General features: G+C 40.0%; 1 protein-coding gene across 1 annotated transcript in view; it reads right to left on the minus strand.

Annotated features, from left to right (window-relative positions):
* Positions 1 to 21,527, minus strand: part of ghrhrb (growth hormone releasing hormone receptor b) — a 57,230-nt gene that overhangs the window by 6,656 nt on the left and 29,047 nt on the right. Inside the window, exons 4-12 of the mRNA XM_030433140.1 lie at positions 9,261 to 9,361; positions 8,635 to 8,732; positions 7,666 to 7,798; positions 5,080 to 5,233; positions 4,910 to 4,970; positions 4,411 to 4,480; positions 3,435 to 3,526; positions 3,194 to 3,323; positions 2,965 to 3,006 (exon numbers count right to left, since the gene is read on the minus strand). Of these exons, the coding sequence (XP_030289000.1) occupies positions 2,965 to 3,006; positions 3,194 to 3,323; positions 3,435 to 3,526; positions 4,411 to 4,480; positions 4,910 to 4,970; positions 5,080 to 5,233; positions 7,666 to 7,798; positions 8,635 to 8,732; positions 9,261 to 9,361 (881 nt within the window). The remainder of the gene's footprint in view (positions 1 to 2,964; positions 3,007 to 3,193; positions 3,324 to 3,434; positions 3,527 to 4,410; positions 4,481 to 4,909; positions 4,971 to 5,079; positions 5,234 to 7,665; positions 7,799 to 8,634; positions 8,733 to 9,260; positions 9,362 to 21,527) is intronic.

Raw genomic sequence — 21,527 nt, forward strand, 5'->3', positions numbered from 1 at the left:
ATAAAATGTATAATCAAAATATATCCATGTTGATGGACAATTTGCTCTCAAATTTGAAAGGTTTTTGCGAGTGTGCGTCGTGTTTCCATGGAAACACATGGGGTCTGACTAATAACTGAAACAAAATCAATCACGTCAGTTGACTCATATGTGTAATGGAACGTAGTTTACCACTCCATCAAATAATCCAACCCTTAGTAATGACCTAGCAACAGAAAGGATTTTCTAGTCCCAGAAGAGTGAAGTCTGAGCTGACGTTAATGTTTTATCGCGATCTCGGAATTTCCCGAACTAAATATGCACAGATGAACAGAAAAGGCTTATTTTTATCGCCCAAGTTATAACAAAGATGTTGATTTTTTTTTCTTTTATATTTTTTATAAAACGTTTTCACCGCGGCCACAATAGAGCTCAACAGTGAGGTTCCGGAAGTGAAATTGCCATTCATATTCTGCATATAGATTTTGATTATTGGCCATAATGTCGTAACCATCTAAAGTAGACTTACCACGAGCTATCAGATTGTCAAACGATGATATATGATCCTGTAGAAGCAACAAGTCCATATGATATCAATCTTGTTTTGAGAAAAACATGTTTTATTCGCGATGTCATGGATAAGTACTACACTACCCACAATCCTATAGTGCAACAGCGACGTCTCTAATTGGTGGAGCTCGCTGTTACCATGGAAATGTTTACCAAACCCGCAAATTTCATGTTAGCTAGTTACTGCTAACACTGAACTCTACGATCGTTTACCACAGAGCGACCATGATTTCACTTTCTGACCTACTGCGTTCATTTAGTGATGAGGAGAAGAGTTTATTAAGGGTTCAGCCGAACATGAAATTTGCGGGTTCGGTAAACATTTAAATGGTAACAGCGAGCTCCACCAATCACAGACGTCGCTGTTACATTCGCAATGGTTTATGGGATGAGAAGTTGCTTTACTCTTAAGATAATTATGTACACAGTCTTGTACCTTTGCTTTTTTCTCCGTTTTCCAACATTTTTTTTGCGCCAAATTAAATGTTTTATGGTCATTCATCTCCTAGCTGATTGGCTTGGTTCCAGGCCTAAAACTCTTTATATAAGGATTTTATGAAACGTCAATGGAGTAAATAAATGGCAAATTCACTTCCGGAACCGGAGCCGTTAAAAAAGTGGGCGGTCACTGTTGAGCTCTATAGTGTCTCTCACACTGAAAGGAAAATAAATAATAGCCGGGGCATTTATTTGTTTCAATCACTTAACAGACAAGGCGTTTATTTGGGACCAGGGGGCAATTTGGGACAGGCGTTTAATTCCTTCCTCTCAAAAATCCAGGATGAAAATGTCACAAACTTCGCCAGCTTCTCTGTGAATTCTCCGGCATCCTGCTGGGCAATAGTTGTTTTCTGCAAGTGAAGTTGTTGCGGCGGAGGAAACGATTCAGCCGACCAGCACTCGCAGATAATTCATCATCTGTGCTGTCACTCACGGTGGCGGACATTTGTTTCTCCATCGCCCTGATCATTTTGCGGGACACTCTCTCGTTGCGTGCCCGTTTGCTGATAACTAATTCCCGCATGTTTATCTCAGGCTCCTCAGTAGCCTTCTTCCTCCCTCCAGCAGACAGCCTGGCCCTGTTGCTGTCCTCCTCGGACAGCTCCATTTTTTTTTTTTATCGCCAATCTCTCACTCTCTTGGGGTCGACAGAGAAATGTCTAGCAGCTGCTTCTCCCGACTTTTCCTCTGCATATTTTACGGCAGAAAGTTTGAATTTCAAGCCGTACTTTTTTTTTTTTTGCTCCGCTCCATTCTTTCCCATTACATAGTTAGATATGATTATGGAGAGCTCTCTCTCTCTTGCTCTTGCTCTGGCGTCTTGCAACGAGGATGGCGCCCGACACTGAAGCACGTTGCCAAGCTCTATAAATACAATTTTTAAAAAATAGGCACGTTTAGAGATATTGTTTGGGCTTTTATTTTGGTTTTATTTTGGTGATTAACGAACTTCCGGTTGGGACTTCCGGTATGGATTGGATATATGGTGGCGCCCTTGTCGGCCATCTTGACTGCAGATGGGTGTCTCTCCCAGCTCTGACAGTTACTATGTTGCCATGGAGATGGATACACAGACTTGGCGGAGTAATATGTTGAGTAATGAGTCAGGCGTGCTGTCATGCTGATTTGAGCACGGTCAAAATGTCTTGTTGACCAATCAGATTGCTTGGTCGGAACTACTTGTTGTATAATTCCGGTTCAACCCCGGAGTTGGTACATTCCCTTTCCGGTTGATGTTATATGTAAATTTGTTTTGGGACTTGTAAAAGTGTTTCACCACTTGTAAATTTGTCTCTGCGTTTGTAAAAGTGTTTTGTATCATGTTAATTTGTTTTCTGAAATGTAAATTTGTTTTCTGAAATGTAAATTTGTTTCGGTGTTTGTAAAAGTGTTTTGTATCATGTTAATTTGTTTTCTGAAATGTAAATTTGTTTTCTGAAATGTAAATTTGTTTTGGTAATGTAATTTTGTTTTATGATATGTAAAAATGTTTTCCAAAATGTAAATTTGTCTCAAGCTTCATAAAAGTGTTTCACATTTTGTAATTTTGGTTTGCACCTCCTGGCCACCGTAACCTGTATCTCATTTCCTCATTCATTAAGTTTATATTTAAGTCCAGTCTCTTGTTCAGTCATTGTCGAGTCATTTGCTTAGTTTCTGTTATCCTGCTGTTCCTGTTTCCCTGATGTTCCTTTGCCTGTTCCTTGTATTGCCGTTATCCGGATTAAAACCTCATCCATTGCACTTCCTGCCTGCCATCTCATGCATTTGGGTTCACCTCCCCTGCTCCAGCGAGACAATTCAATGAAACTGGAGGCAATAATTATGTTTTAGGATGAATGTGACTAATTCTAATTATATCATATTCATTCTAAAATATTGAACACAATGTTGTTTTTAGTAGTATTTACTTACCTCGCCATTCAGGAAACAGTAGAGCAGTGCCACAACGAATCCCTTCAGAGCAGAAAAATATTAACCAGAATTGTCCTATGTTATAAATATTGTCTACATGCTGGTTCCCTGACACTGGATCACTATGTATTTGTGAATAATACAGATTGTCAAATATATATATATGTCAAACAGCCATTTTGGATTACAAGAGCCTTACGTAGGAGTGTGTCTGTGTTGTGTGTTTTACCTGAAAGGATCCCAGACCGAGCTCGATGAAGATTCGGGCCTCTGCCCCCGTGTTTTCTGGCAGGAATGCAAATACCATGTAGTGCATCCCAAACAGAGGGATGAGGAGCAGAGTGGACTTGGCCAGCCTCCTGCACACAGTGTAAAAACAGACCCATGAAGAAGGAACTTTTGCAGATTGTTTGTGCGTGTATCTATGTGTTTGTGCATGTCATCACGTGTGCACGAATATTTATTCTTACTTGAAGTGACTGGTGTCATTGCCACCAACGCCTGGAGATCTCAGCTTCTGGACCAGAATGCGGATCACATTGATGAAGATGATGAAGTTCACCTACATCAAAACAAATGAAGAGCTGTCAAAATGTGCACAGATGATATATCTGTGCATATTCTGTGCAACAACTACAGTCAGTTATATTTGTTTAACGGCAATCAAACTCTCACTCAAAACAATACTCTGCATTTTGAGTTACTTAAATCAAAATCAGGACAAAAGTTTGTTTTCTTCTTGTTCCTACATTTTTGTGTTTGAGCCTCAGTGTGTCGAATGATCTATGTGCAGAGTATGATTCTTGAAGGCTGTTTTACCATCCAATGCTCAATGTGTACATTTTTGGGGGGCTCAATGAAAATCAAATTTTAGGACGCAGACATACAAACCTGATGTATCACATTACAAATAGTAATGGAAGCCAGTCCTGGTCTAATTATCAGTATAAACAAGTGTAACAGGAAAATTAAAACCTCCAGTAAACAAAAACTAAAAATTTGACATGACTGGGAAGTAGAAGACATCTTGTGCCCAGCAGTTAAACTTATAAAGATACAAAACAAGATTCAGCTCCTTGCTGCTAACAGCTAGCCCCATAGATGAAATAAATAATACTGATGATATATGTGCATTTAGGGGAGCAGAAAGCTTGTTTTTACCTTCACTTAAACAAACACAACAAATTCAAACCAGCAGGGAAGGCAAAGTGCACTGATTAATTTTCAGCGTTTCCTGCTAAAAATAACAAGCTTGTCGACCATGTGTCCAAGTTTTCCTGCTTCCAAATAGGAAATGAATCAACTTCCGTCATTTATTTTTGCTTCTAATGTAAACACCAGGTAAGTGTCCAGAGTAGCTGCTGCAGAGTCAACAATAAAAGCCTGATCTGATATAGAAGAATCTTATAATTCTTCACTAGCTCACGCTTTAACTGCTCTGCTCACCAGTAGCGATGCAGTTATTGGAGCTTTTATGATCCACCAGATGAAGGCCACATCTGTGTCATCCCAGCATCTGAGACACATGGCAGACAGTAATGAGATAAACAAACCATTCACAGAAGAACAATACTGTAGATCTTGTCACAAAGCGCACGACAAAATGCTGTGTTAGAGAAGGGGAAAGGAAATGTATTCATCTTTCATCCCCTCTGAGTATACTGTAATACACTTCACAATTATCATGCTATGATCATGATGATGATTCAACATGTAACGCTATGTTTATGAGCTGACTGACTAATGTGACTCACCTCCAAAAATTGCTGACTACCTCATTATGTAACACGAGGATATCAGGATATATAATAACCTTAAAGAGGTGCAGTAGATCACTAATTATGATTTTGAAATAATTCTAAAAGAGAAAGTTCGGCAACAAGGTCGACACCTCTCTCACAGGGCTAGGGTTCATACTCTGTGATATTCTCCTGCAGCAGCTCACCCTCTGTCATCATAGAAGTTGCGTGTGAGGATCCACGCCATTATGATTGTTGTTGGGACACCTGGGAGGCACAAACAGAGTGACCTGATCATTAGGAAAGAGTCAGAGAGAGAAGACAAAGACAGAAATGAAGTTAAGCCGAAAAGAACAACCATCAGCAGAACACCCACCCCAGCCGATGAGTATGTACCACCAGAAGTATTTCTTCTGGAAGACAAAGGTGAGAGCTAGCAGCGTCTGCAGGTACATGCCCTCCACCAGCAGCCAGAAGTAGTTAGCGAGGATACTGAACTGGAAGAAGGCCACGGCTGATTTACAGGATGTCTGGGAGACATAAACAATGAGAGGCACAGGCATCAGACGAGTCTGTGGATGTCAATTATCTAGAGTGATCCTAATGGTTATGATCCTTCCAATCAATGTATGGGTCACAGGGGGTTCTGTGATGATAATAGGTTTGAGGGCAAAGAAGATAATTATAAATAGAGGTAGGTTTTCCATCAGGTTGATGCCAGACAGAGATCGACACCAGTCAGGCAGTAGAAACATACAAAGTAGCAAAATAAACTTAAAGCACTAAAAATAAACTATAATTGGCCATTTGAAAAAGTGTATTTTGTTATAGTCCAATCTTTTTTATAATGGATTATGATTATTGATGCATTAATGTGTATGTAGTTTAATACTGCATCTAATCAAGTCACTTAACATTTTACTTAAGTATACTTGAAATTGTGAATCTTCACTGGCCTCACGATTCGATTTTGATTCAGCTGGCAACAATACAAATGCAAAAGAATTCTCGATGCATCTCAGTGAGTGGCATCCTCAATGATCTATAATAATCCACATGGCTTTTTTTCATCATTTAAAGCTTTACATAAGGCAAGTTGGTGCTTCCAAGCCAGACAAATGAACAAGGAAAGGCGAGGGATACAGCCATGCTTATAGGCCAACAGGTGATGTTGCAGAACACTCCACTGCAGAGATAATGGTTGTGATGCGACCTCTACTGTTAAATGTAGAGCTTCTAATGATGTTGTTTTGTACAAACCTGTAGTGCCCCTGGTTGTTGCGATGTCATTCAGTACAATGAAGAAAGTCAACAAAGCAAACACATACTGGTAGAGAAGCTGACAGGTGAGGCAAGTCTCAGTGTGTGTGTATTAAGGTGGACAATTCAAGCAACACTCAGTGAGTTTACATGCACAGCTTAGTCAGATTACAGTCATAGTTGGAATATACTACTCAACCAGACAACTGCAATTATCCGAGTATACATGCCGGTGAGAAAATCGGATTATTGGGCCGAAGCATGTCATACCCCGGTACGCTAGGTGGCGCTGTACCCATTTCAACTAGTGGTTACAGACACCTCCGGCTGACCTCTTTACGTCACCAGCTGCCTTGGCATTGAAGAAAGATGGCATACGAAGAGCGAGACGAAGCTACATCTTTGTACACTTCGTATATGCTGTACATGATAATTACATAAACTAGGGGCACAATGGCGCTCTTTCTTGCGGTGATTTCAGAGGAAAGACGCCGCCACCGCCCGTCTACTTCCGGCTCACGGCCCCGGGGCCTGTGCAGAACGCAAAATCCAATCTGTTTGTGATCTGATGGAACGTATACATGCAGGACCAATGCGACTATCAATTGAATAATCTGGGTGCTTTAATTCAACTATGAAAAAACTGATCCGGTCCGATTTTAGTCAGACTAAGGTGTATACATGCATGTTAAAGATCCGTTCATAGTCAGACTAACCCAGTAATTCGGTTTTCTTGAGTGTCATGTAAACACACTGACTGCTAGCAAAGGTGCTAACCAAATGAATCAAGCAAAGCACCGGAAGGACCAGCACTCCAGCCTCTATAAAGAATGTTGAGAGGTTGGTGATTATTTTTCCCATGGTTTCAAACATGGTATCAGTATCTTTGTAGGTGTAGCATCACAGTTTGAAACTCCAGTATCATGACAACACTACCATGCATTCTTCATGCAGGTGAAAACATGCCTACATTACATTATCATGAGCGTTATGCTGCTAGCAGCTAATGTAGCCTGGAGCCACCCGCCTCCTGAAGAAATGAGGAGTGTTGTTACAGGGGTCAGGTAATTTCACCTTTCTCTAACTTTTTCATTTTCAAACTTTCAGCCCCAACCACCTTTTCACAGTACCTGCAACTTTTTCATATACACAGCCTGGTAGCACTCCCCTGGAGCCAGGGAGAAGAGCAAAAATTATTAAATGGTCTAAAGGAGAAATATTTGTTGCTCCAATGCCTTTTTGACATTTTCTTTACTTTACTGGTGTTTTCTTCTTTCCTGCTGTTGCTTCAAATTTTTCCCCTTTTATTCTTTGTTTATTGTCTGATACAAGATCTTGTAATGTTGGTGTCATCTCTCATGTGTTTTATTTATCTATTTATATATCTTCCTTCAACCCACTTCCCATCTTTCTTTATTTTCTTCTTCCCTGTTTGTCTTCCTAATGTGTATCATTCCATGCCATTTCCTCTTAATTCATCGTCCTTTAACAATTGATCTGAAATCATCAAAGTCACCCAACAACAAAATTGTTCTTTTCTCTCAGGGACTTTTTCTACTTTGGATCGCATGTTCCACTGCTATAACATGTTCATAGTTTTTCTACAGGATGAGCCAACTTTTGTACATTGATGTTTTTTCTTCATTTAAAGACAAATATAGACACACTAATGGAGCTGTTGTGGGGGTTTTCATATACTCACAGTAGACATGAAGCAGTGGTCCAGGTTTTCATCAGAAAAAAGAACTCCATCTTTAATGAAGACAGCGCTCGCTCTCAGGATGAAGGAGAAGAACAGGTTGATGTGGATGTAGTTTCTGGTGCAGTGAAACTTCCTGTAAAGCAGAGAAAAGCATTGGCCAGCGGTACTATGCTTTTGAAGGAGGTATCTATCTGTGCATCACATTTGGGGTAATTGTATTAGTCCCTTTTTTCAAGTGTTAATACCATGCAAGCTGGCAAATCATGTTTAGCCAAGATGAGTTGATTTGGGTCTAGATAGTTAATTTAGTTTAATTTCATTATAGTTTAGTCTCTGGTTATGCGCATTTGATTCATAATTTAGTTTAGTTTATATTTTAGTAATCGTTAAATTGTTATTTCCGTTACAGTTTAGCTTAGTTATGTTTAGTTTAGTTAGCTAAACCTTTTGGGTAAAACCAACAAGTCCTCCATAAAAAGACATATGTTATTTGTCCATAACCTCCAGAACAACACGTACTAGTGTTGTTTTGATTTACCTGTACAATAATGACAAAAAAAGCTAGATTGAGGAGATAAATCTGTTGTGACACACATGATTCAACAGAATTACCTCTTCAATCTTTTTCAAGCTTTTTTTATGGTTAAGGTTTGGTTGGCACAAAAACGACTTTTTTAGTACTTTTGTTAAGTTCAGTAAAAGTACAGAAAACAAGACAAATGTGGCCTGAGGTTGGAAAGAGGAAGCAAACATCATGTAAAGTCTAAAGTTTTGTTGACATGACCCTAACCTCCACCTCCACCTCCACCCCAATTCAACAACATCGCCAGACTTCCCCCTCTGCACCAACCATAATCAATACAACAACCAGCTCTCACTTCAATTTAAGCATACATTGTTTTGGGACACCATAATGAAACAACTGATAAAGGCTTTTTCTTGAGTAGATGGTCTCAGAAACGATGATACCTGAACACAGTGAAGACAAAAATAGCCGATATAAGAGAGATGAGGGAGGTAGCATAGCCAGCCGTGTACACTTGTTTGAAGTTGGAGAAGTATGTTGTCTGAAATGGAAAAGAAAACAAACAGACAATATACAAGAGTAGGAATAAATCAAAAGTTGTTAGCTTTTAGGTATGAACTACCTGCTAACTCACACACTTCACATTTATCATTATTATCATTATGTTTACAGGTCACTGTCCAGAAAAGTGAGACTTTTTCAAAAATGTATTTAAAACCTAACCCTTTGACAAAGAAATAATGCTCAAAGAGTTCATGTAGATGTCTAAGAGATGGGGAGAGGCATCTTTTTTCAGCCTACTTCAAATATGACCAGTCATTTAGACATCATATGTGTGATGATGAAGTGTGTATAACTCCGGTCTACAGGAGATTGATAAGTTTTGTCTGATTCAGAAAATTAAGTAAAAATGCTTCGGTATAACCTAAATGAACAGGCACTCTACACAATGACCAGACAGACAAAATGTCCAAAAAAAACAAAGATCAAGACAGCAGAATAATTTGGCAAATCGACTCACGAATGATGTCGTTTGATCCGTTTCGAAATAATTATCTGAATCATTTACCTCTGGTTCTGTCACCTCATACTCAGTGAACTCGCAGGCCTCTTCATAGGAGGGGTAGAGCTCAGACCATCCGTCCTCAGTGCAGTTCCTGTAGATAAAACCTGAGAAACACATGAAAGTCTCAGTGCGAACAGCAGAAGAGATGCCAAAAACAAGGGACCAGGCGAATCAGAGAAATCTAGAAGAGGATGTGAGCACAAAAACACAACTTGGAGGAATACACAAAGATACATTTTGAACCCAAAACGATTGAAAGAGAGAGACGTAGCACTTATCAGTCACACAAGAGAAATATGCCAGCGTATGATTAATAAATAACTGATATACAGGACAAGCTCAGGTATTCAAATTTGGGGTGAAACAATGTTCCGGTATTGACAATAACGATGATAGTTAAACATGTAATATTGATCTTAATACGTAACACTGATACAAAAATGATTGTCTCATGTAAATAATCCAGAGCACCTTAAATCATTAGCCTTTCTTTCTGTTTTTGTGTGGAACTTTGTGACAGTAATGCACTTTAACACTGGTTGCCACACATTATAAAATGGAAACAAGAGGAATAAGCAGTTAGTTACTACCTAGCTAATGGATTTAGGTTAGGTTAAGTGTCAGGTTCCTTCTGAGGTTTAATCCATATGAACTGTTGCTTGTTTGAAAAAAGTCATTTTTTCCTGCCGAGGACAAGTACCAACAAACTTTCCGCTTCGAGGTCTGGACTATTCTGAGAAACTGAACATTGAATCTGGAACTATAAGTGTCAATGTTTTGAGCACCACATATAAAATTCTAATCACTTCAATCACATTGGGCTGGTAGCAGACATTATCAAAGGCAGATACAACACATGGCGAAAAGTATGTGGACACCCCATCCTCACTCTGGTTCTGAGGCGGTTTTTCTGGTTTGAACTGGCTCCCTTTGTCAAAGTCAAAAGATTTAGAAAATAGTGCACATGCTAGTTCGTTTTCAGTTTGTGGCAGCGTCTTTCCAAAAAGAAGAACTGAAAAATGACAGGGCCACTAAATACAGACAGGCAAGTTCAAAAGAGTGCTTGGCAGAGTAAAAGGATAACACTGAGGTAGCAAGAGGGATTTCAACAGAAAAGCTGCTCCACACTTAAACTGTTGATTGTTGCAGATTGTCGATCTGAAGTGCAGGTTACACAATCGGCACAAAATGCAGATAATGTATGCCTCGGATGGATCATTCAAGGGCTTTAAAAGTAATGAGGAAATCATGAAAACTGACTTAAAAAATCTACTGGAAGCCAAATGCTTGGTGTCTGAACGTGAGCAAATCTCTGCGGCACGTGAAACGCTCAACAGTCTATTAGTTTTACTGAGAATCTAATGAACGGTAAGAATAACAACTCTCTCTGCTATTACACATCACCTCTCTCTACAGCTATAAACACATGTATACAGCAGAGACACTCTCAGCAGTGACATAACACCACAGCTCTTCATTAGGATTGAATGGGCCACACTAAAGCTCCATCTGTCTGTTGATGTACTGACACTTCACATACACAGCAAGAGTTCTGCAGTCTGGTTGTTCAACACACATAGGTGAGGTCTGGGAGCTGGTGAGGAATCATTGTTGACATGTTGAAGTTAATAATAAATACATTTCATTTTCAGGCTTTTTTTATTTAGTTGTGATCGAAGAAAAAACTTAAAGGTTGATTATTGCCATCATCTGGTTGGAAGTCATCAAATCATCTTTTTTTTTTCCCTGACTACCTGATTTCACCACAGACTGTTGAATGTTTTAAAAAAGGACTTAAAACGTTCCTTTTCCGTTAGCAGATCCTATGACCTCTAAGCTGCTTTTGACTTTTAGGTGTTTTCTTTTTTATTGTTGCATTTCCTGTAGCACTTTGAGATTTGTTTAAATGTAAAGTGCTTTACAAATTAAATATATTATTATTATTTATTATCTTTTAAGCATTCGATTTAAACTTAATTCTGAGAGTCAGATTAATTGAAATGTTTTTATTTTTCTTCTTCTTCTTCTGCTCATGTGTGGAAGTTCCTATACAGTCATCACAGTTTGATTAAGGGTCATTACCTGTCGACTGAGGGCTAATTTTAATAATGACCTTAAGTCTATTTTTGCACTGCAGAGCCTCAATCAAATCATTCAAAAATTGAATAATCTGTATTTTTGAATGTGTTGAATGTCTTATTAATGATGCTCATGGGTAGGGTTGACTGGTATAGCAATATTATTGATATAATTATAGTAATACAATATCACACTATTTCTTGTCTATACTGTGATACTCTCATGTCCACTCTGTCCTCAAAAGCACTTCACAAGTGTGAGGAAAATCAATTATTAAAACATTTAAGTCCAAAACCTTGATATTGATATTGCAACAATATTGTTGGGATGATCATTGTACTTTAACTAACATTAATACTAATTTTGATAAATAATCATCAGAAAGGGTGATATAATGACTAAGAGGGTAAAGACAAGTGTAAGAATAAGTAGAACAGTCTGGTAAGAGAAAATAATATACATTTAGAAATGCTGCGTTTAAGACAAGGAAAAGACAACCTATCAACGTATAACTACAGCCCCCAGCCCTACTCAGGCTCTTTTGCTTTGTTTTGTTTTAATTGATTTTGCAAAAAAGTTTTTCTTGGTTTGTTTGTTTTCTAAACAGTTTCACCATGATTTTATGTTCCCAAAAGTGCTCTACTAAATAAAGATAAACAAGATCAGATTCAAGGAAGGTTGACTGTTAATTATTTTAGCTCCTTCGTCATTGATGGGACCAGCAGAGGTAAAAAGGGAATGCTGAGAATATGAGAAAATTTAGAAATCACTATGAATGTGTATGTAGTCTGTCACTCTACCAGCCTGAGCTGTGGGGCAGCATGTCCTAAATGCTCACACTTGATTCCACAAAACACACTGTTCTTTTTCAAAATCCACATAATTCTTGCCTTAGTGCTGCTGCTTCTGAGCTTGAAAATGAACAACCTTTACTAAACAACTTTTGGATGTTCTGATTCAGACCACGTGCACGTACAAGTGATTTTTACTCGTAGTAGTGGCGTCGCACCTATGGGGGATGGGGGTGTTGCATCACCCCCACTTTTACAACAAGATGATTTCATCCCCCCCACTTTTTCCTAAGGTTTTAAACCGTTTGCCCGCCCTCGCGGTGAACCAGCGTACGGAAATGGAGCGCATCTCAGTACGCTGAGTAGCTTCCCCATACATGAAAACCCATTGGTCAAGTTAGAGTGATTGACAGCCATCAAGCCAATCACAGCCATTTGACCAAACCCACTAGTCCCAGCCGCCCAGGAAAGTAAAACAATTACGTGCTAACACCGTCGATGCTGCAGTCAGTCGCTGCTGCAGACAGCGAACAGAGTGGAGGTATGAAACAGTTATTTAACTAGTTAATAATGTTTAATTCTGTCTGTAAATAACTAAACTATGGCTTGCTTTGTGGCATGTTAGCTAATATTAGGCAAGCCAGGTGGCAAACAAAGTTAATGCAAGCCAGGTAAAGTTAATGGTAACTGACAGATTTCTAGAAACATCCACTGATTTAGATATTATCCAACATTATCATTATTCTTTTATTTTTTGCTAGGAATGCCAAAAAGAGGTAGCAGAAGATTGATTTCTTTTTCAAGTCAAGTTGTCATGTAAGTGGAGCTATGTGACAGGAGGGAAACAGAAAGCTAGCTTTCAATCCATAAATGCACTGACTCAAGTTTATAGTAGTACATTCATATTCTTGCATTAATGCCATGTAGGTGTTCATTTACGTAACTTAAAGCTATTTGTTGGAGCTTAAAACCTTCTTTTCAATGAAGAAAATCTCCTACATCAACTCATCCCTGTTACTGCTCTTAGATGGAAATGAAGACAATGAAATGCCATATTAAAATCTTAAATAATAATAAGAATAAAATAATATAGAGTACAGTAAAGGCTAGGGTGAAAGATTAGTTAAAACAGATTAGACCAACAAAATATATGTAAAATAATTAATAAAAAGCAGATAAAAGAACAACAAAAGAAAGGAATGTTTCCTAATCAAAATCAAGGTTGTAGAGGTTTGTTCTAAGTTTACATGAAATATTTCAACACTTCCATGTTCAGAAATATTAATATTGAGTTCTTTATGTAGGATGTTTATGAGGAAGGGAAGTCCAGGAGTCAGGACAAAGGAGAGCATGGAGAAGATGAGGGAGAGAACAGGAGAGAAAAGGGAGAGAGCACAAGAGAAGAGGGGGAGAACATGAGAGAAGGAGAGGGAGATAGCACAGAAGGGTGAGTGTTCTTGCCAATTTCACTCACACTTGTTCTTTGATAAAACATATAAATTAATTGTTTAATACCATGTTATGTCATTACTTGTGAATATATTATATCTTGGGTTAAAGAGCATTGCGCTGTAATGTACATTTAGAATGCAATATTATTTGCATATCCTAGTGAAGAAAATATAGAAATGATTTGCATTAGTTTTGGAGACTGAAACAGGTGTTTGCGGTGCTAATGTGCTATCCCTAGAACCCCCCACATTTAAAATTGCTGCTCCACCCCTGGCCCGTAGTATGGTTTGACTTCCATTATTTTAAAGGCTAATGGGCTACAGCCGCCCTGTGTGCTGTTCTTGGTTGTTTTCTTACTTTGCAGCATTGGTCAGGATGTTTCTTAGCGCTCAGGGACACTGAACGATATCTCAAATGGTAAATGCCACTGTTAGCCAAACTAAGTTGTTGGGATCAATATTCCACACAAATATCTTTTATTGACATCAGTAAATTCTCTGCATGGACACGTTGGCAGTCTGACTCTGTTATGAGCCACTTAACAAGTGTATAAATTGAATTTAATGCATTTTATGGTGCCAGATTGGAAGAGAATGGTGCCCTTGGAAAGTTTGTTGATTAGCTGCAACTCTGAAACCAAGATATGCTGTCTGCCCATCATTCCCTCACACAACCTAACTCAATGTTACTACTTACATTTAATTAAATTACAAATGAGATTATAGTAGAACTGTAATCTGTTAAATTTTTAGGCATCATTTTCACTTTGTTCATGTTCCTTGAAGGTAACACTGACAGCAGTCCTCTCAGGTGAAGGCTGATGAATACAAATGAGGCATACTCTCCCACCATGGCCCCAAGTTAAATGAGGAGTTCACTCTTCACACTCTCTCCTATGACGGTCATGATGCACTCAGGGTCATCTGTTTTTCAGTGTAAATACATGTTTTTAAGGGGGAGGATGAAGAATCTGAAGTTAACCAACAGATTTCATGATGTGAATAAGCCAAACTGGCTCCTCGGCATAGTCGAGGACAGTGTGGGGGTTTGAGTTGTGGGTGGTTTTACTGATATCCAGCTGCATTAGCCTCAGTGTAACATGCTGTGGAGAGCCTGCAGGCCTGAATGGTTGGATGTGAATGGTGGTTGAATGCTGAGGCTCTGGGGAGGCCAGTGGTGCTCACACCACTATGCTTAACAAGCAGCGCCAATTCCTTCCTCATGCTCTTGGCTCTTACTGTGAACTCTTTGATTTTCCAATTCATTATTTTCTCTCCATGCAGCCTCCCGTTGGAAAGGCTCAATCTCTCCGCTCAGTTACAGCGCTTGACTTAACAGGCGTCTGTGGAGGAGGAACTCCAGTGGGGTCCAAAACCCACTAACACTAAGTTATGAGGTCGTCATCAGCAACCTCCGCCTCCTGATCCGTATACACTTAACTTTCACTGAGGAGCGGCTGTGTTTTTTTCTTCTTCGCTGCTTTTACTCTCACTGCTGTTGGAGAACAGTTAAGTGAATCTTTTGTACTCAGCATCCCACATACTGTACACGCTCTCTGCTGCTGCTGACACTTCTGTTAAAAGTAATTCAGCAACACTCACTGACAAAGGCTTGATTTCACCCACAGTGATCCAACACAAGGTAAATGTTCAGTCTGTAGAGGGTTAGGGTTAGACCGATACTGGCTGGAACATTCAACCCTTCTTCCTTGGAACTAAGGTTATATCTTACTATATTGTTCCCCAACTATGTTGAAAGGACAAACATAATCCTTTACTGTTTTTTTTCTTTTTTATTGAATGAAGCTCATTCATATTTATATTCACATACACTTATTTACTTCATTAGAGCAGCATGAAGGTGTTGGGTCAGGGTGGTTGGCGGTTGTACAAGTTGTAAAGACTATGAAAGCAGAGACCAGGATTTGCTTCTAGACCCCCATATGTGGTCTGGTTAAGGCAAACACAGTCATTGTTGACATTTTCTGCATTAAACAAACCTGAAAATGATGATTAAGTAATCTGTTTATTTGTTGCTAAGTAAGATTAAAATTTGTAATATGACAATGACGAGTGCAACAAATTAAATTTTGTTTTGGTAAAGTTAATCTTCACACATTTACAGATTTGCTTGCTCATAATAATAATGTTGTTGAGAAAGCTAAATTCCTCATCATTCCCTGGTAATATTATAATTTTGCAGGGAATCAGATCTGGTGACAGGCATTAAGAATAACCAAAATCTATGAAGAAATAGTTAAGCCTAAACATAACCATACAAAGTTTATCAAAGCAGTAATCACTGCAAATAGATACTGTGGTGGAAAACAAATAACATGCGTTAAACAATTACACATAACACTAACAAACATACTTGTAAGTATCCCTTTAGTTTGGCTGTATCAAATATGTAATGTTTGTTAGAAGTCAACTCTTTTTTTTACATCAATAATTAGCAAAAATCTGTTTTGCTCAGGTATTCCTTTAATTCCTTTTCAGTTCATGTGTTATGTAATGATCTTGACTTTTGGTGTGGGGTTCTGGTTGTTTTAGCATTTTGTACTGACTTATTTTCAGAGGTGTGCTGCAGAGACTGGGCTTGGTTACCTCTCACACAAGAGCAGATTATTTTTGTCCATCGATTCCTGCTCAAATACTCTGGTTTCAGAATTCTGAGATTAAAGTCAGAATTCTGAGATTAAAGTCAGAATTCTGACTTTTTTCTCAGAATTCTGAGATTAAAGTCAGAACTCAAAAAAAATTTACATGTGCAGACTTCTGACTTTATTCTCAGAATTCTGACTTTTTTCTCAGAATTCTGACTTTAATCTCAGAATTCTGACTTTAAAGTCAGAATTCTGAGATTAAAGTCAGAATTCTGACTTTAAAGTCAGAATTCTGAGATTAAAGTCAGAATTCTGACTTTTTTCTCAGAATTCTGAGATTAAAGTCAGAATTCTGACTTTAATCTCAGAATTCTGACTTTAAAGTCAGAATTCTGACTTTAATCTCAGAATTCTGAGAAAAAAGTCAGAATTCTGACTTTAATCTCAGAATTCTGAGAAAAAAGTCAGAATTCTGACTTTAATCTCAGAATTCTGACTTTTTTCTCAGAATTCTGACTTTAATCTCAGAATTTTGACTTTAAAGTCAGAACTACAAAAAAAATTCATGTGTGGCCCTAATCCTCTTCCGTAGGTTTTCCCTCTACTTGATGCCAGATTATTTTCTCATAACATGTAGTGCATGGCTGCACAGTTAGATGCATTTCCTAGTGTTGTTGTCTTCTCATGTACAATTCCATTAACATCAACTAGTCTTCGGCTTCTCCAGTGATCACTAACTTTGAGTCCAGCTCCACTTGCCAGCCTGCCACCCAGCCTCCAGCACCTCTGCCACCAGCCTTCATTCCTCTGTGGATCCTCTGGGTCTCATTTACATTTATATCTAGGGCATTTAGCAGACGCTTTTTTCCAAAATCATGCTATGCGGGGTCAAGTTGAGTCTGAACAAGTGAGTCTTGAGTCTTGAGTCTTTTACGGAAAATAGTGAATGATTCTGCTGTCCTGACATTAGTCAGAAGTCCATTCAACCACTGAGGTGCCGGAACAGAGAAGATTTGCAATTTCGCTGAGCGGGCTTTGTTTGCTCTCAGCGATGGCTGTACCAGTAGTAGTAGAGTGAAGTGCTCACACTGGGGCTTGTGGTCTGACAAGTGTTTGGAGGTAGATGGGTGCAGTTCCATTTACAGCCTCAAAGGCCAGCATCATCGTCTTGAATTGGATGTGGGCCACAACAGGAATCCAGTGGAGGTCACGAAGGAGGTGGGTCATATGGGATAATTTGGGTAGATTGGAAAGTGCAGTGTTCTGGATACGTTGCAACGGTTAAGTCATGGAAACTGGGAGTCGAGCCAAGGGCGACCACCACCACCACCAGAGCTTTGGCCAATGCCACAGTGAGCCCCTGCTACCACACCTGTTGTACTACCTGAGCCTGAGTCTCTTTTAAAGTCTCTCTTTATAAAGTATTTGTCAAATTAAAATTTAGACCTGATGATGACTGAGAGGAAAACTCAGGGGATCATCTTTAGGATTTGTCATCAATAAATGTGCTGGGACTATCACATGGTTCTGACCTCAGAGCGGCCTTATTGCACTAACAAAGGAAAGTGCATCAGCCCCAGTGTTGCCAGCGTAGCAATTTTGTCACTACATTTAGCAAGTTTTCAGACCCTTCTAGCGACTCTTTTTCAAAAAAGCGACTAGCGTATGGTGTTAAAATCATGCCAAAACCTCACAAACACACAAAACATGTCACGTGACTTTTGGTACTAATTTTCGACCTTGCAGAGTCACATACAAATGCCTTTAGATTCACACACAATGCCAGTAAACATTCAAATAAAATGTCCTGTAATTCCCACTCCACAGCAGCAGGTGGCACTGTTAAGTAAATTTAGGGCTGCCAGGATGATGTTTCTTTCTGCAAAATGTAATGTAATTAATTTTTTTATTTCTATTTTATTCAAGTCCTCCAACAGGAGCTACCATAAATATTAGGGCTGTCAAACGATTAATTTTTTTAATCGCGATTAATCGCATTTTGTCCATAGTTAACTCGCGATTAATCGCAAATTAATCGCAATTTTTTTGGCACATTTTTTTCTGTTCTAAATGTACCTTGATGTATTTTTTAATGTTCTTAATACTTTTAACAACATAAGAAGGGCAAATATGCTTGCATTATGAACATTTTTGGCGGGGGGGGGGGGGGGGGGGGGGCTCTCTGCATCTGCCCTGTGTTTGGCTTGCAAGTGATATTTGAGACTCAATGTACTTCGATGGTAACTCATTTCATGTCGATAGTACATGCAGATAACTTTTGTCCTATCGACCGAACCATCTGGCAGTGTTTCGAAAGTAGTTTGCCGTTCATACCGTAAATGACCAAATAATATACGGGTTACAATTATCCACAGGGTCCCTTTAAACGCCGGTGCAGATGTATATTTTGGTAATAACCGCCGGTTCCAACTAAATGTCGGGTCTAATTTTTAATTTTTTTTTTTAATTAAGGAAGAAGAGGTGTCCACTGACACTGCACGTTTTTCTTCTTCGCCTTTTTCACGCAGTGTGCTGCTTTCTGTCAGTCAGTATCACACTGATGATCGCCATGGCTCCGGTGCAGCAAAACAATAAAAAGTGCCACTTGAAATTCAAACTTTCTGTTAAAATATGCAGAGGAAAACTCGGGAGAAGCAGCCGCTAGATATTTCTCTGTCGACCAGAAGAGAGTGAGAGAAACGGAGCTTGAGCGTCTGTCCGAGGAGGACAGCAACAGGGCCAGGCTGCCTGCTGGAGGGAGGAAGAAGGCTAGCGAGGAGCCTGAGATAAACATGCGGGGATGAGTTATCAGCAAACGGGCACGCCACGAGAGAGTGTCCCGCAGAATGATCAGGACGATGGAGAAACAAATGTCCGCCACCGTGAGTGACAGCATAGATGAGGAGTTTGCAGCGAGTGCTGGTTGGATGAATCGTTTCCTCCGCCGCAACAACTTCACTTACAGAAGGATGCCAGAGAATTCACAGAGAAGCTGGATAAGTTTGTAATGTTTTCATCCAGGATTATTGTGAGGACGGAATTAAACGCCTGTTCCAAATTGCCTTTTGGTCTGTTAAGTGATTGAAACAACTAAACCCCCCGGCTATTATTTGGTCTTTTACGGTAAGTCCTTTCTACAATTTCCTCACTTTTCAGTCCACCGTGTCTTTCCCGAACCTCCAACCCTGCTGCTTCTTCTTCTTCTGATTTCCCTTTCTGCCACCCTCTGGATCAAGACTACAGGTGCCACTGACGGCCGTAAATCTTTCAATGCGCGTTTTGTTTTTTGTTTTTTTATACCGAGCGTTAATCGCGCGTTAAAAAAATTAACGGCGTTAAGAGGATGTTGCGTTAACGCGTTATTAACGCGTTAACTTTGACAGCCCTAATAAATATAGATACCTCATTAAGCGCTGGACCGTATGTCGACGTTGCCATCATATTGGAGAAGGCAGCTCCGCCCTGTGAACTAATAGACATCAGTGGAGTGAACTTTATAAAGCTCCTTCTACAAAGTGCTTTTAGTTATTGCCTCTCATTTACTCATTTACACATTTACACACGTACAGATATATTCAGGAAACGGACAGGAAACAAAAACAAAGTCTGTAACGTTCTCTGATGATTATAAACGTTAACTACTCCCTATATGTTCAGTATACAGGTTGGCGCCAAACCACAGGATGTATTTTAAGTGTTTACAGCTGCCAATGTATGTAACACTGTTACTGTGATGATACATGACAGTTAAATATTGAATTTGTCTATAATAACCAGATCCTGACACGCGCTCTTGTCAGGTACAGCATACGCCCTCGGCCATTTCATGAAATAGTCCATGGCCACCAGTACATAGCAGTCCCCTTGGTCAGTGGTGAGAAAGGGGCCTAGGATGTCCACACCCACACGCTTCATTGGCACCCCCAACTGGTGCTGTTGCAGGGGAGCATGCAAGCGCTGGGTTGGCCCCTTCCGAGCCGTGATGGCATCACACCGGTGGACATACAGTTCCATGTCTTAGCGACACCCCGGCCAATAGAGCTGAGCTTGCAACCGGCATAATGTCTTTGTAACCCCAATGTGGCCTGCCCCCACCAAACTATGGACCAGCTGGAGGACCTTGGGGTATAGATGGCATGGCACTAGGAGCTACAAGGTGATTCGGTAGACCCTCGGGGACTGCCAGTGGTAATGGAGCAGGCCATTATGGTTGTTAATGCATGACCACTGTGCATAGAGAACTTTTTTTTCAGGATCCAGTGCTGAAACTGTCCTCCATGCTTGTCGTTGGCTTGCTCCCACCCAATCCCATATCCGTGAGAGGACGACATGTAGCCACTGGTTCTCAGAACCAAAGCGGTATCATCAACAATCATACGGTTGCTATGGCGCCGTACTAGGTGGCAGCCTGTAACAGCAGCTCCCGTGGGTTTTTAAGTTTTTTCGTAGTTTTTGTTGTATTTCTGTACTGATTTTCGCTGAACTTTTTGGCAACTCTTCTCCAGAGACTGAGAGAAGACGAACACCTTTCTTTTTTTCTTTTTTAAACTTTTACAGAACTTTTTTTGTGATGGTTTTGCTAGCCCTAGCAACGGAGGGTCAGGAGCGCATCAGTGAGCGCATTGTTTACACACGCGACCAGCTGATTGCGCTGTGTGAACCTGCACTGCTACCCGGAACCAGGCCTGAGGTCCTGAAGGAGCTGCGGAGGAGACGCCGTGGCTGCAGAGCTGGAGTTAAACGGAGGGTGAAGAGGAGGAGACACAGACCGGCTGTACCGGCGATCGTCATGGGGAACGTGAGGTCTCTGGGGAACAAGACGGACGAGCTTGCCGCGCTGATAAAGGCTCAGAGGGAATATCGTGAGTAGGGCTGAAACAATTCATCGAGTTACTCGATTAACTCGATTATAGAAATTCCTCGAGGCAAAAACTCTGCCTCGAAGCCACGTTAAATTCCTATGACGCGCACTATACGCGCAGGATTCTGATTGTTCCACACGGACCGTTGTTCAGGAAGCACACCAGCGCGTCATACATTTTCAATTTAGCTGGCTGGCACAATTTAGCCCTGTATTTGTGGTGATGTCATGATGCAGTTTGACAAGATATGATGTTAAGCTTTGATGTTTTTAACCTCTTCAACCCGAGCTGCGCATGTTGCATTATACATGCGAGCATGCTAACCATGTAGCAACATATTAATGCAGCACACCAACTTAACGGAAAGAAGCTCGGCTAAACGTTCATGATAATCATTTTCACCTAATCGAAACTCAATTCCGACACCAAGCAACTAAAGGAGCACGTAGAAAAAACACGCTAATGGCGCATGTCCGAAAAA

Source organism: Sparus aurata, chromosome 11 (genome assembly GCF_900880675.1).
Source record: "Sparus aurata chromosome 11, fSpaAur1.1, whole genome shotgun sequence".
Taxonomy (NCBI): domain Eukaryota; kingdom Metazoa; phylum Chordata; class Actinopteri; order Spariformes; family Sparidae; genus Sparus; species Sparus aurata.